Source organism: Protomyctophum bolini, assembly GCF_963924005.1.
Source record: "Protomyctophum bolini genome assembly, chromosome: 15".
Taxonomy (NCBI): Eukaryota; Metazoa; Chordata; class Actinopteri; order Myctophiformes; family Myctophidae; genus Protomyctophum; species Protomyctophum bolini.
The window spans coordinates 17,757,355-17,773,857 of record NC_137876.1 but is presented as its reverse complement, the minus strand read 5'-3'; the positions used below and the strand labels follow the sequence as shown (position 1 = coordinate 17,773,857).

General features: G+C 45.0%; 1 protein-coding gene across 1 annotated transcript in view; it reads left to right on the top strand.

Moving 5' to 3' along the window:
• Positions 1-666: 666 nt before the first annotated feature.
• The window catches only part of clic4 (chloride intracellular channel 4), a 41,997-nt gene continuing 26,160 nt past the window's right edge, over positions 667-16,503 (top strand). Inside the window, exon 1 of the mRNA XM_080784394.1 lies at positions 667-1,170. Within this exon, the coding sequence (XP_080640520.1) occupies positions 1,102-1,170 (69 nt within the window). The 5' untranslated portion in view covers positions 667-1,101. The remainder of the gene's footprint in view (positions 1,171-16,503) is intronic.

The window sequence follows — 16,503 nt, the reverse complement described above, 5'->3', positions numbered from 1 at the left end:
AGAGGAAAGGGTTTCATCTACTATACTAGCTCTGGTCCATAGCTCTAATGCATAGAAGCCTTAGAGCTATGGACCAGAGCTACTACTATACTACACTACAGCGGTGGTTTCACTTTTCAACCAGTGGAACTTGAGCCTACTTCCAACTTCCAGGTGCTCTCCAGCTAAATGGAGAGTTGGTAATGGTAACCACATGGACCCTTAACTTATAGACCTTTAACTTTTCAGAGTGTAAAGTTAAACCAAATGGACCCATTTAATTAGATTTAAATAAATTGTTGTTAAATATCTGCATTAATGAATTTACAAGAAGTCTACACGTACACAATTAAGAGCAAGAATTGTTATTTTGATTGATCAACGTTTTCCTGTTAGTCCAAATGGCACATGATCAATTCAATACATACAGCATGACATTGTGGACAAAATCGTATCCAACGACAACAGAATATTCTAATGTTTTGAGCCTGAATGATGTCATCGAATGGTGGTCCGTATGGCTCAAATGCAGAATAACTAATGGGACCACCTTGATACGAAAAGGGTTGAATACAACCACCGTACTACAGAATATAATACAGCTCCATCCAGCCACTAGCCAGGCGTCCATCCATCCTCCCTACAAACCGTATGCTCCTCAAACCCTGCCCACATTTTAGTGTTTGCTCTCTGCCGATGACATCACAGCCTTGAATATTCCCGTTGCTTCTTCTTCCCCTCCTGCTCTAAAAAGGCTTTGGCTGAACAATGATTCTGTAGCAGCCTCAGCTCACTGTGGAACAACAGCCTTCGGCAAGCCGTTTGCGTTTCTGATCTGTGAGGAGGTACAACAAGAAGAAGGACTCTACTTTGCTGTCTCGCTTTCGATTGTTTTTCACCCCTCCGTCCCTTTTCATCTCGTGTGGGAATCGAGGCGAGTTTTTGCAGCTGCTGGTGGTTCGTTCCTGGGGGGGAAAAAAATAAAACGGTTTTGAACGGTGGAGAGACAAGGAGGGGGACCATACTAAAGAAGACGGGCGTGGTAGCAAAAACAAAAAGAACGAAAAAAGGACTGATTTTGCTGGCAAAACTTTTCAAGAAAGTATAGCCTAACATTGTAGAATGTCTCTGTCGGTGCCACAGAACGGAATAAAGGCGGACAACGAACCGGTTATCGAGCTTTTTGTCAAGGTAAGAGAAAGTCCGCACCATGGACAACTTTGATTTTCAGTTTTTTTTCCAGTTCATTTCTGTGTTTATTGATTATATTCGATCAAATTGATGCGAATGTCATGTGAGCGGTTTGCATCACAGGAGGAGACAAACAATGTATGTATCAGTATATCTACACTACACACGAGGTCGTTACTAATGCTTTGTTTTTATTCAATAGTTGACTTTAGTTTTAATCCCTGTATTCACCTTAAATTAACCGAATTACCTTTTTATAGTTGAAATGTCCTTGAGATGTAATAATAAGTATAACCTGGCTTACGGACTGATCAGTGATATATTGCCATGTGGACCCAGCTCTCTCTGCAGTGTCACTATTCTCTCTAGTATCAGGGCGGATGCGCCACTTCTCCCTGGTCGTATTAAAATGAATTACCACCATAATAATGACCAGTTCACAGCTGGCCGCTGGTTTCGTTGTTGTTACAAGTGTTTGTTGTTACAATGTTGCCCTGGTAACCCTTGGTAACAGTTTATTTCTTTGATCTTCTGAGTGGGGTGGGTATAATCACGATGATATTTATAATGTAGCGGGCGGCTCATCCCGTACAGTGTCCACGCAACGTGGAGTTCCGCCCTGATAGGATAGGAGAAGGAATAGCGAAATATAGCCTATAAAGATTTAGTCTCGTGGATGTTTTTTTTTTTTTTTTTTAATCTATTCAGAAAAAAATAATACATCTACGAGAGTCTAAGGTCCAATGATTCAACAGAAGCCATTAACAGTTTGCAGAATTACAGTACATTTCAAGTACAACTCAATACCAAAACTGGACGACAGACAACCATAAAGCATTTCACTTGTTAACAACGGGGCCCACCATTTTCAATTCATCATAACATTTAGAGACGTACGAATATAGCCAAAAACAGGAAATCATCATTAGAGGAGGTAAAAAGCCTTATAGGCCTACAGTGAGGGGGAAAGGGTCAGTCAGTCACATCATGATCACTGATGCATCCACAGCAATAGCTTTAGGGAGGTTGGTGGGTCCTTAGGACTATAGGACCAGAGCTAGTGGGTGACTAGCTCTGGTCCATACTAGCCTAGAAGTCCTGACCAAGGCTATGGACCAGAGCTAGTGGGTGACTAGCTCTGGGACTCCATACTAGCCTAGAAGTCCACTCCTGACCAAGGCTATGGACCAGAGCTATAGTGGGTGACTAGCTCTGGTCCATACTAGCCTAGAAGTCCTGACCAAGGCTATGGACCAGAGCTAGTGGGGTGACTGACTAGCAGATCAGTTCGCAATCATCTGCAACAATGAAAAAAGAGGAAAGATATCTACTAAGTTTATATACACAATTAACTTGGAAGAGGATATAGTAACGCGTGTCTCGTCGTCATCGTCACATCCCTGCGATCTGACACCGTGCTGGAAGGCTATACGTCAACAAAGGTGACCACCTCCCTAAAGCTGATCCTGTGTATGTGGTTTCATTGTGATCGCTGTGGATCCATCAGTGGTCATGATTGACTGGCTGACCCTTTCCCCCCCCCCTCACTGTATTTACGTTTCTTTTATGATGATTTCCTGTTTTTGGCTATCTAGAAGTGTACATTTTTGTACGTCTCCTAAATGTCACGATGAATTGAAAACGGTGGACCCGATCTCGTAAACGAGTGTAACGCTGTATGTATGGTGTCGTCAGTTTTTGTATTGAGTAGTTGTGCTCGAAATGTGCTGTAACTCTGCAGACTGTTAATAAAATAATAAATACTTAAATCGATCAATGAGAGCATCTTATCGTGTAGCCTATAAGTATAACCAGGTGGTGATGCTTGCTTTCCTGCCACACAGACAGAGCAGAACTCAATGGAGTGGTGGTGATGATGATGATGATGATGATGACGAGGATGTTTTTCCCTTTCTGCACTGCTAGCCTGTTGCTTTGCAGGGCGGGAAAATGGTAGAAGAAAGAACAGAGGAGAGGAGAGGGGAGGGGTTGGGACTTGGGAGACCCCGCTAAGGGAGGGGGGGGGGGGGGGGGGGGATGGGAGGGGGGTTTATGGTGGCCTGAATTCAATTAAAAGATTGGGAGAGGGAGGGGAGGGGTGGGGCCGGCATTGGTTCTGCAATCTCTGCATCCAACCTTTTTGAGCTTTAAGTGTAGAGTTGTAGAGAGAACCATTAATACATTGTTTACGTTCAGTCAGTGGCATTTTTGTCCCATTTTCTTATGTGCGTGTTCTTCTCACATCCTGTAGGTTTGGGACCATACTGGTGTATACTATATAATATAAGCCAGTGGTTCCCAAACGTTTTCATGTCAAGGACCCCCAATTTGCCCAAATTGACACTAATTAGCCCGCGGTACCCCATTTGAAAAGATAATGTCAACCAAATGGGTCCATTTGTACACTCTCATTTGTACACCACCCCCTGGAACTCCCTCTGGGACCCCCCGGACCCCACTTTGGGAACCACTGCTGACTGAAGCCGGGTCTTTTATCTTTGTTATTTGCTTCCTGACACTTTTGGAGAATTCCAGTCATTCCATTCCATTCCATTCCCTTTGGCCATTGAATGAGAAGCTTTTCTTTTTTTTTTATTGCTCCTGTTGACTCTGGAGTGCAGGTCGTCAGACCCCGCTGTGTGTCTCTGTTCTTGAGTGTGGAAACGACAAGGCTGGTGGTGACTCAGTTTGGCCTCTGACCGACCAGCTGACTTTGTTCTATAAAGGCACGACGACAACGGAGGCCGTCGGCTCGCTCACGAGGCGCTTACAGCAGTGGTTCTCAACCTGCGGGGGTCCACAAATAATATTAAGAGAAACTAATAGAATACGCACGTCGCTTGGTAGAACGTGCTGGGTTCAAAAGTGTAGCATCAGAAAAAGAGAAAAGAACCCGCACACTTCATCTGCTCCAAATCTGGCCAAACTGACTTTGACCAGAGGTTGCGGCGACGCAAAATGATATCCTCACTAAAAGAATGAGAGAGGAGTCAAGACTAGGACGCAGTCATGTCACCCTCCGGGGGGGCGGGGGGGGGGGGGGTGTGTCCTGGGATGCAATACTGTACTCGGTACTGTACTGTCCAATGTCGTTGAAGTATAGGACTCATGAACTGTCCCTTTGGAGTGGACCCATCTTTCACACACATGTGCTCAGCGTCATCATTGTCCCTGCTGCCCCTCCCTTCACATCATGTGTGCTCAGGCTGAGTGCCGGCGCTTGTACAGTATGTGTGTGTACAGTACACACAGACCTTCTAATGTGCACCTGTGTATGTGTGCATGTACGTACGTACGTCTAAAGTAGCTGCTATCTGCCCCGCTGTGCAGAAGCGGCTGACAGACACGACGGCATCCATTATTGATGCCCCCAGGTTTTGTTCCTTCCTCACCGTGGCGCGTCAAAAGCACAGTTACAGGAGACAATGGTTGGCATTGGGGTTGCCATAGGCAGCCTGCTGTGTGACCGTGGTGGCGGCCCCTGTTATCCAGCTGATAACACACTCACTGTGTGTGCTCATGTACGTAACGTACGCACTGTAACTGTCTCTCAACTCAAGCTGCCTCGTCGTCGACACACCTGAGTTTTGGCGCTCGGTAATGAAGGTTGACGAGTAAAGTATAGCTGACGCTTTATAGGTGAATTCTGCACCCCTGGAAGAGGGCCTTTGAATTCACAGAGATTTGCTTTTGTTTTGTTCACATTCCTGAGCCAATGATCTGATCCCTGTTCCCTGTTTCCAGTTCCTTTTGGTGTTAGCATTATGTTGTTATTATTATGAAAAATAGCAGATCTACGAGCTTGTAGGTCTGCTGTTTTTGAAAAATCGAAGAACGACTGACATAGAAACACAGCTTTTTCAGAAAACTGTCAGGAATCTGTAGAAGACATTTTTAGAATCTGATCTCGGGTCAGAATGTGTTAAGCTTCTAATCTGAACCAATTCATTTTCAATGGAAAGTAACACTCTGAACTGGTCCAATATTGGTGAGTTTAGTTGGGGGGGGGGGGGATAAATATCTGAACCGGTTCAACCTGGCACTCTCCATATAGGTAACCTCGCCTCACCAGGCTCTCCACCTCGGAGGAAAGCCTCAAACTGTAGCTTTTATTGAGAAAAATCGGTTTGAGGGAAAAGGAACTTCCGGAAGATTGATGACTACCAAAACAATACTACAACATGACGTATAGCGATATCATCCGCTCCCGACCGGTTCATAAACCCGAAATGGAGTGGTTGTGCCCAGGCTACTCCATATAGGACGTAATCACTGCTCGTCATCAAATTATTGGCCAAAAAATTGTTCCAAAAAACAAACCTTGACCTTCCCCCTGCAATTTGTTATACGCAAGACTCACCAGCTGAGTGGTTTGCGCTATCATAAGAATGAGTGGAGGACATAGAAGGCTTGAGTATGGTGCAGGAAGGGGTTCACCAAAATATTACCCAAACTTGTTTGGAACCTCGGAAGTCCATTTTGGACCCTCTCTCTTGAGCAGCCGCGGCGATATTGGAAATTGCAGTAGTTCATTTTGTCATTTTGATGTTTTGTATTGCATTTTGATTCTTTTTAGTCACGCCTATAGCGTTGAGGCAAAATGTCGTTCTTCCACCAAGGGACTCGAGACGAGAGGGGAATGGTGTAAGAAGAGAAGAGCATGTGATCTTGTAGTAGAATGATTGACATGATGTCACCTGATCACTTTTCATTGTGAAACGGCCCCGGGCCCTCCTGTCTGTGTGTAGTGTAGACGGAAGGTACTTTTATAGAACCTTACAGTCATATACGGTAAATATTTTTAAATATTTCGGCCTGTGCCGTGGCTCAGTGGTCCAGGCACCTTATGGCTGGTAATCCAGTCTAGTGGCAGTATGCCGCGGGTTCGACTCCCGATCCCGACGGCCTTCCCCCCCCACCCCCCCCCCCCATCTCTCTCCCCATTTCCCTGTCGGCCATACTGTCTGTCCCTCCATAAAATATATAAAAAAATAAAAAAATAAAAAACCATTTTAAAAATTCTAAAATCTCTCCCCCTAAGATACAGTAATGTGTGTCGTGAGGAAAACCTCAAAATAGTAGTTTCCATTACGACAGATTGAAAATAACTTCATACCACTTGAAGCCCAGCATCCCTTTTTATGGGGGGGGGGGGGGGGGGACATTCACCAAAAATAGCAGATCTACAGTACAAGCTCGCAAGTCGCAAAACACATCACGACACGACGACACATCACAACATGACGTGTTGTATTGCGTGTAGATGGGCTGTTTTTGACGAGGAGGTTTTACTAAGGGTTCATTTATTTTTTTTTCACTTACTTTTTATCGATGAAAAGACGGACGACAACAAAAAAAGACGATACGGAAAAAGGAGAAAAGGACTAAAAACAAGGCTGCATTATTCACATCACAAGATGCATTCATTGAAATCCTCATACATGATATATCGCTATGGGCTTTTTACTAAGGGTTTTAAGTGGTTAAACGGAAGTGATATTGATAAATTCGCCCACTTTGAGAAACCCTGCTGTAGACATGCAGGGTGTCCGCTTTACTTATAATTTGTTATCACACCGGCCCATTCTCCTAACTCTAGTCTATACGTGAGCTAAACGAGGTCCACCCACATTCTCTGCCTTATTTTTGATTCTGTCGCATTATGCTATGCTTTAGCTATTGAAAAATAGCAGATCTACAAGCTCGTAGCGCGCCACTCGGTGGCGCGCTACGAGCTTGTAGGTCTGCTATTTTTTGAAAAATCGAAGAACCACTGACATAGAAACATGAGCTTTTTCAGAAAACTGTCTGGATTTATAGAAGACATTTTTAGAATCTGATCTCAGGTCAGAACGGTAACCTGTCAGGATGTAGAAGACATTTTTTGAATCTGATCTCAGGTCAGAACAGGGTTATAAACCCCCGTTTTCACTTGCTCAGAAACCACCGAGTGTCCTTTCCTGACCTGATCCTGAAAAGCTGCTCCAACGAGGTATTTCCTCTCGCCTCAGAGCTCGGAGAACGGATCACTAGTCGGATCAGCCGCTGTGGGATGCGTGTTGGTGTTGATGACTAAACAAGTCTTATTTTAAGACTTAATATATATATAAGAGATGGCATCCTTCAGAGCGAGTTAATAACCACACATTACACAAGCGTCCCTTTTCTGGGGGGGGAAGGATTCGGTGCACCGGCAAATAAGCATGAGGCCTTCGTATAGACCCCTGGGGGATGCCGAATGTCAGTGAATAATGGAGGTTAAGGTTTAAGTCTGTTGTTAAATGGTGCAGGTTGAAGAACTGATGTATGCTGATAAGAGTGCCCCTCACTTCTCACTGGTGTGATTTATTTTAAATTTGTATTAAAGGACCACTTCACCACTTTTCAACCTATCTTCATGTAATCATTGTAATGGGTCCTCACAAATAATCATGAAATAATGGCGCAATTTTTTTCTACTCAGTCTGTGTCTCATAGGAGGGCTGTGGGCAGTTCAGAAACCGTCTTCCAGTGACATCATCGATGGGGAATACAAGCTAATAGAAACTGCAGGCTTACTATAGTCCTGAAAAGTTGCAATGCGGAAATGGAAGCCACCGTTCTCGCGATAATGAAAATCTAAACATTTTTATAAAAGAATCTTGTTTTAAAAAAAGGATCTGCCTAATGATGATGTCACTGGAAGACGGTTTCTAAACTGCCCACAGCCCTCCTATGAGACACAGACTGAGTAGAAGAAAATCGTGCCATTTTATCATGATTATTAGTGAGGGCCTATTATATGAAGATGGGTTGAAAAGTGGTGAAGTGGTCCTTTAACATGTTAACGGCTAGAGACCCTGGAGGTACTGCTGGGGGTGGTTGTCTGTGTGTTTGTGCAAGTCTCCCCCTGACACAATCTATAGCGGTTACTATGGAGATGGAGCCCAGTAACACACCGCTAAAGCGGGCTCGCTCAACAAAGCAGAGCTGTAGTCTTTTTTTGGTGATTGGATTGACCCCTGATGACCTCAAGAAAGCTGAGTCACTGTCGCTGACGTCTCTCTCTCTCTCTCTCTCTCTCTGAAAGGAAGGAAGACGTGAAGTGAGTGTCTAGTAGAAAGTTAAAAGTGTCAAAGAACGGTGAGATCTTGAAAGGACCCGTCCGATCGATTTTGTTTTGTTCTAAGAGCTTAGAAAGTAAGGTTTATGGTCGTGTGATGATGTGATTGTGCTCCATGTGAGGTCATTGTCTTGCCACTTTTTTTTTATATTCAGCTATTCGTGAATACAGGACACTTCGTCCTACACAAAATCCCACTGACAAATGTATGGAGAATTACGTCATGATGATGTGCGAATAGCAGATCTACAAGCTCATAGCGCGCCACGAGCTTGTAGGTCTGCTATTTTTTAAAAATCGAAGCACGACTGACACGGAAACACGGCTTTTTCAGAAAACTGTCAGGACGTAGAAGACATTTTTTAGAATCTGACCTCGGGTCAGAATGGGTTCAATGATTTACTCGTAGGAGTTCACAGTTGTATCTGAGGATAATGGTTTTTATTTATCAATGTTTTTTTGGCAGTTCTTGCTTCATTTGTTATACAAGTGTAGACCGAAAGGAAACCGACAGACACAAGTTAGAACCCGGGTCCTCCTGGCGTCTCGTATAAGGAGCCTGTTGTCTGCGTATATACTACAGTTAGTATACTAATGGTACGAGCCGCCAGGCCAACCCAGAGGCCAACGTTTGGTGGCGATTATTGAAGCTAAGCTATTGTTCGGCACAGACATGGCATCCAGCCGAAGTATTAACTAGTTTCCTGAATAGCAGGACCTTGCTCCGACTGGCTTGCGTGTCAGTCGGAACGGAATTTGCCTCTTGTTTGCATGTTGCTTTTTCTTTCTCCAAAAAGGTTTAACTTTTTTCCCCTTGGGTGATATTCTAAGCAGCCGAGAGCTGTCTGGTGCTTTATTTATTAATTTATGTATAGGGAAATCAATACAGCAGTTTGTTTTTCACAAGCAGTCTAGCACTATAAGCACTGCTGCAGTCAGCACGGTGCGTTGTGCCCGGGACAAAGATTAATGACTTTCAGATGGTATAGGACTCTGTGGACTCTTTGCTGCAACTAGCCTCATGCTACTTACATCCATTATAACAGACTGTTTGGACTGGGCTTCTATATAGTTAAGACCCCAAGACCCAACTGATCTGACAATGTATAGCCTATACCAGACTGATTATAGGATTTAAACCTGCATTCCATGACTTGAATAAAACATCATTTTGTAAGAAGAGCGATCGCCGTTCACAGCTATATGACAGGCCGATGTGGAACAGTTGGGGGCAGAGGTTCTTCTTTGGTCCTCCAGGGAGTGCATGTGCATGCAAAGTTTCACGCGGTTTTCCGACCTATATAACCGCGCCAGAGATTAGCTGCTCACGGAAATCTTGCCAGTTATAGTGCTAATTTGAGGGCAATTTGAAAAAAAAATGTATAGTGTGGCATTTCTTCCTCTGCCCAGTGGAAATGTTCGTACACGAACTGCAAAGTTTCACGGCAATTGTCGTCATAGCTGTTTAGGTGTTCTCCCTGCTCTGCTATTGAGAAACGTATTATCCGGTTGCAAGGCAGGCTCCCTGCTGGATGGCTAGTGGCATCGCTAAGTAATATATAGTAGGGCTTAACCCATTCTGACCTGAGATCAGATTCATACGAGGTTTCCACTGGACACACACTGGTCTGATGAACCCATTCTGACCTGAGATCAGATTCTAAAAAAAATGTCAGTCGTTCTTCGATTTTTCAAAAATAGCAGACCTACAAGCTCGTAGCGCGCCACTCGGTGGCGCGCTATGAGCTTGTAGATCTGCTGTTTTTCAATAGCTAAAGCATAACATGATGCCAACACCAAAATGGGTGCCCGGTCAGAATGGGTTAATGGGATGGTATAGTTTAGAGAGAGAGGGAGGGTGGTGATGAGGCTCATTTCATATTCATTTCAGAAAGCTCGTCCAACTTCCACAGCCGTTATTGCTTGTATAACGTTATTGTATACGTGCAGGCAACGCCATGCCGTCCGGAGGAAGAGGCCTGATTGGAGCGCTCTCTTTCGGGGTCAGTGGTCCTGTTAAAAGCCCCCCCCCCCACGGGGAAGCCCAGGCTTAACGAGCTGTTTATCCTATATGCATGGCAGCCAGGAACAGGAAATGACTCCAGCCATTGGGCTGAGGTCGATTTAAAAAAAAAAAGAACAAAGGCTTCTAAATCCTAAAACTTTTCTGTTTCTATGTCAGCGGTGCTGCTCAACCTTTTTCATGTCAAGGACCCCCAGAATTATCTCTATTGGGCCACGGACCCCCATCTCAAAATATGTAGTTCCAGGGACCCCCCACCAGAAGAACGCAATGTTTTAGTTAAAAATGTTCGCTCTGAAATACAGTATATATTCAAGAATTTGCGCCACACTTGAAATCTTCTTTCAAAAATAGCAGACCTACAAGCGTGCCACCGAGTGGTGCGCTATGAGCTTTTATCTGCTATTTTACCACATACACACACACACACACACACACACACACACTCATTCATACACCGATGGCGGAGCCCACCATACGTTGGGCATACAGTACGTTTGGTTAGACATTACTGTACACCAACAGACCTATACAATCATAAGTCGGACAAACCCGTGCTGCGGGTTAAAAATCACCCGTGCCCCCCCCCAAGGCATGCGTGGTGGGTTAAAACGAATTGGTGCAGCTGCAGGCGTTCTTAAAAATCACCCGTGGCTTCCTGTGAGGTTTATAGGGTTTTGGGGAGGGTGTCTCTGCACTTTAACGGGGAAACCATGCAAGGCTTAACCGACCTGCTCATCTGGAGCAATTCGGGGGTTCAGAGTCTCTTGCTCACAAGGACACTTCTGACCGCTGGGATGATCGGACTGGGAACCATTCGGTTCACAAGCATCCACACTCTACCCCCGATTCACTGCCGTCCCGAGCTTAGAGATGGACGCGCGCGCACGTGTGTGTGTGTGTGTGTGTGTGTGTGTGTGTGTGTTGTGTTCTGAGACTTTGGAGAGGTGGGCCTGACATGGAGAAGATATAGCATGTTCAGGGAATTGGTGTGTTTTTTTGTTCTTTGTTAATGGCTGCATAACGCAGGGAAAACGAGCCTTTGAGAGCTTCCACCCTATAGCTCTCTGTCAAACATCACCTCCACCATGACCAGGCCCGCAGCCCCAGAAATGTGTGTGTGTGTGTGTGTGTGTGTGTGTGTGTACTGTAACTCAATCTCTCACAACAACACGATCCTCTCTGCTTATGTTTCACGCACGCCGCTGCGTTTCTTTGTACTCTTAAGGTAATACTGTAGTAAAACGAGCTACGTGAGCTCCGCTGTGGGGATAGACGGCTAGCGTATGAGTGTATACAGTAGATAACCCTGGAGGCTGGACTGTCTCCTCGTAGTGTATAGCGTATAGACTAGGGGATAGGGTTCTGGTGGCAGCAGCAAACGGCCTGACTCATGGCTCTGTCGGGGATACGCACACGTACTGTACAGTACAGTACAGTACGTTCAACCTGAAGGGAATGTGTCTGTCACATATAGGCTTTGTTTTAGCCCGGTAAAAAGAAAAATGGCAGACCTATGAGCTTGTAGATCTGCTATTTTTCAATAGCTAAAGCATATACGTAATGCTATTAACACCAAAAGGGGTTCCCGCCCCCAAAATGGGTTAAACATTTTTCACTAAACACTTTCAAGGTTTTTCAAAAAGAAATAGTGAGCTTGTAGATCTGCTATTTCTGAGAGCCACTGTTTCTGAACCAATGTTCCACAATATGACCCCAAGAGTTTTCTGAAAAAAACGTTTGCTGCTATAATGTATAATACCGTTTAGCTAAAACGACACATGATATGCTTTTCCCCGGTTTCAAACTGTACAATTCTAGTTCTCTGGGTGTTTTCTTTGACGCGGCCCTTGTAAGTTTCAATAAACAAGTTAGTAGTGTTGTAAAGCAGAGGGCAGTTTCTATCTGATTTGAACACACACACACAGACTTAGTCACACGCGTTCATCACCTCTTGTTTGGACCACCGCATAATCCAGGGTTTCCTCAGTCCACCCTGGTTCAAAATGTGCCACTGCTAGACTTCCAACTGGAGCCTTTGGGCCTGACGAAGAGGACAATGTTACCTGAACAACATTTTACATTTATTCGGAACATACTCGGGTTGATGATGTCTGCCAAGCATTTGTGCTATTATTAATGTGTACATTATTATTACATGAAAAGTTATGTTTTTACCTGCCGGGCGAAAACGATAATCGTCTAATTGATTTGTTTATAGGTTCAGGTTTGAGATGAGCCTTTGCCATCCTTTTGTACTTTTAATTAGCTTTAGAGTACTGTCTTTAATTAATTAATTACACAATCAAAAATGTATCGATTTTTAACCCATTCTGGGCGGGAACCCATTTTGGTGTTGGCACTATGTTATGCTTTAGCTATTGAAAAATAGCAGATCTACAAGCTCGTAGCGCGCCACTCGGTGGCGCGCTATGAGCTTGTAGGTCTGCTATTTTTGAAAAATCGAAGAGCGACTGACATCGAAGACATTTTTTTAGAATCTGATCTCGGGTCAGAATGAAAATTGTCAGGATGTAGAAGACATTTTTAGAATCTGATCTCGGGTCAGAACTGACGATGCGACGGCGATGTCGCTCCGCTCTCTCGGCCTGCATGCTGAAGCTGAGAGAGCAGTCAAAACAAATGTGTTCGTGCACGAGCTGTTGCTCAAGAGTCTGGCACCGTTTTCCTATACTTTCCTTCCAGTTAGCAGCAGAAGGCTCATTCATTTGTATGTAGCAGGAGCAGTACCCCCCCCCCCCCCCCCCCCCCCCCAAGGTCAAGTTCAAGGAAGGGGGGGGGGGGGGCACAAGTCTGGCATGTGTCCAGAGACAGTCCTCATGCAGTCCAACCAAAATGGTCCGCTCTGAATGAGCCATGCGGGGGGGCCGCACGTGTTTTTGTTGTTTTGTGAGACCTGCACTGACCATGATGGACTCCATCATGTGACAGCTGTTGACTTCTCCTTCGGGGCAGGAGGGAGAGAGGAGGGGGAGGGGGTGGGGGGGTGGGGGGTGGGTGACAAAGTTCGATTCAGTTTGATTGTTCTGTGAGAGACTTTGATTTGTGCAGAGAGGCTTTAAAGAGCTTTGCCTTTTGTCAGACGAGCACTTTCAACAGGGTAATGGGGCTTCTGCAAAACTGCATGTTCTTTACTTCTATTCTTAAGAGTGGTCGAGGAGGTGAACAAAAGGAGGAGGTGCGTGCGTGCGTGCGTGCGTGCGTGCGTGCGTGCGTGCGCACATGATAAAGTCTTGAGTGCACGTGTCTGCCGTTATAGTCACCAGCCTTGGCTGTGTGTGTGCGTGTGTGTGTGCGTGTGTGTGTGTGTGTGTGTGTGTGTGTGTGTGTGTGTGTGTGTGTGTGTGTGTGTGTGTGTGTGTGTGTGTGTGTGTGTGTGTGTGTGTGTGTGTGTGTGTGTGTGTGTGTGTGTGTGTGTGTGTGTGTGTGTGTGTGTGTGTGTGTGTGTGTGTGTGTGTGTGTGTGTGTGTGTGTGTGTGTGTTGTTGGTGTCAGCCTTTCTCACAGTATGGTTCAGCAACGTTCTGGTGTTGGTGTCAGCCTTATACTCACAGTAGCTGGTTGGTTCATGTCACGCTCATCTTCAAATCATCACCCACCCCAAAATTCTCCCACACAACAAACTAAAGTCTCTCCCTGTGTGTGTGTGTGTGTGCGTGTTTTCATCTCGGTTCACTGTATTCTTCTCCATGGCATCCGTTCTAACTTATCCCATTCTGAACGGGAACCCATTTCGGTGTTTGTAGGTCTGCTATTTTTGAAAAATCGAAGAACGACTGACATTTTTAGAATCTGATCTCAGGTCAGAATGGGGTTAATCAGACCAGTGCGTGTCCAGTGGAAACCTCGTATGAATCTGATCTCGGGTCAGAATGGGTTATATAGCATTATGTCATGGCTGTATTCGGTTTATCCAGTAGCGTTTCATTCCATCCATTTTGAACCACAGTGGAGGGCCTGTGCTGTGTGTGTGTGTGTGTGTGTGTGTGTTGAGAGAGAGAGAGAGAGAGAGAGAGAGCCTGGAGGTTTCCAGGGCATGACGTGGGCCTGAGTCACGCGGCCACACCAGGGATGTGATGCGTTTTCCTGGGTCTGACCGACTCCTCCACACATTCCCGTCTGTGACGGTGGTCGGACCGAAAGACCCCCGCCACACCCGGGGGGGGAGGGGGTGAAAAAGTAAAAAATGTAATTGCGAAATTATGCTAAATGACGAGTTAAGATGGTAACAAGAAGACTCGCCCCGTTTCTGTTTTCCTCCCAGAATCTTCCCCAGTGAGGGGTGGGAGAGGCTGGACAGCAGACGGCTGGACTTTGAATTTCTCTAACTATAAACTTTCATGACAGCAGACAGCCTAAGTACAAATATAATTTATGAAAAGCTACTACATTGAAGTCTGTTCACAGAAGTTGTTGTAGGCTATGTGGGGATTATCTGACGAGGTACCATTTGAGTGTGCAAAACATTATACTAAATAATACTAAATTGTTTATAGGGTCAATATAAGTAAAATAATATAGCCTTTCTACAGGAGTATCTTTTTATATTTTTCCAAAAAGAATACAAACGGCCAATAGCATATTACAAAGTTATCCCCCTCATGGTGACAATTCCGGGAGGAAAAACGGGCAAGCACCGGGGCGAGTCTTCTGGTATTCGTTAAGATGCCCTATGATCCATAGACGTCGTTGCAGAACGTAAAAACATTGCATGGTTAAGAAATCATGTGCTTTTTCTTTTGTTACTCACTCAAGACTCACGTCTTGACTCAAGTGATGCTTTAAAATGCGTTCAAACTACAACATAACGTGTACAAACACGCGAATATTTTTGCGTGTTCTCTTTCATACTGTACTGACAAGAATGGCTTGATCAGAAAAACCCACTGTAAACTTCGGACACCTTTTATTATGTTTACTATACTACTACCCATGCAGTCCAAAGTTTCACTTAAAAAAAAGAAAATCCCATCAAAGTTTTTCTGAAAAACCTCATTATGTCCGAAACTGTTACTTTTACGGATTCAAAATCTTCAAAAAAAAAAGTAGCAGATCTACAAGCTCAAAGGGCGCGTCAATTCGCAGCACGTTTGGAGCTTATGAATCTGCTACTTTTGTGATGCTACAGTATTGTGTGATGCTGTAGTGTGATGTATAGAATCTGATCTCGGGTCAGAATGGGTTAATCAGACCAGTGTGTGTGTGTCCAGTGGAAACCTCGTATGAATCTGATCTCAGGTCAGAATGGGTTAAAATGGCTGATTAATTGCACCGCCCTCGTTGACAACTCCCAGCTTGTAACTCTCCAGGGCTGCATGAACGGTGCTTAACGAGCGCTGTTTTCTGACCCCCACAATGTTGCTATAATATACTCTTATCAGCTATATGGCCCTGGTATATAGGTGTAACCAGTCTAAATGGGTTCATGGTTTCACCCTCGGCCCATCACGGTAAACCAATAAATGCAGTCTAGAATCAGATCTATAGCTGACTTATTCCCATGGAAGCAGCCATGCAGCCTTGGCTCTCTGCTCTCTATATAGCCACAGTCTTGGCCTTGGCCTCTCACACACACACACACACACACACACCCAGCAGCCTTGCCCTGTCTGTCTGCATGCTTGTCCAGCAAACGCAGAGAGAGAGAGAGAGAGAGAGAGAGAGAGAGTGTGTGTGTGTGTGTGTTAACGTGACGTTTCCATGGCCACCTCCTCCTCCTCCTCCTCCTCCTCCCAGACGACATTCCTGCCGTGTCCCCGAGCGGGAGGAAGAAACCGTTCGCTCGCGACTATAGAGCCTTATTCGGTCAAAGCTTGGACTGAACTTTCAGAGCCCACCCAATTTAGAACGTGTATTAGTGTGTGTTTGTGTGTGTGTGTGTGTGCGTGCGTGCTCAAGCCTTGTCATGGTACTAAAATTAGCTCATGCCAGAGAGGCCTTAGAGACCGAGAACAGTGGCCAAACAATATCTATTGTATATCTTAGCTATAGCTAATCTATAGCATAACAAGCACTGTGACTTTGATCACCGCGTGGGAGTCGAGGGCGGCGGTTTCAGATATAACGAGCGCTCGTTAAAAAAGAAGCGAGTTGCATCCGTGTATAGCTGAAACTTTGGTGCGTTTAGTTCTGGGAAGAAAAAAAAAACTGCAGGGAGCAGGGTGGACATTTTTATTTGCCCCCGGTCA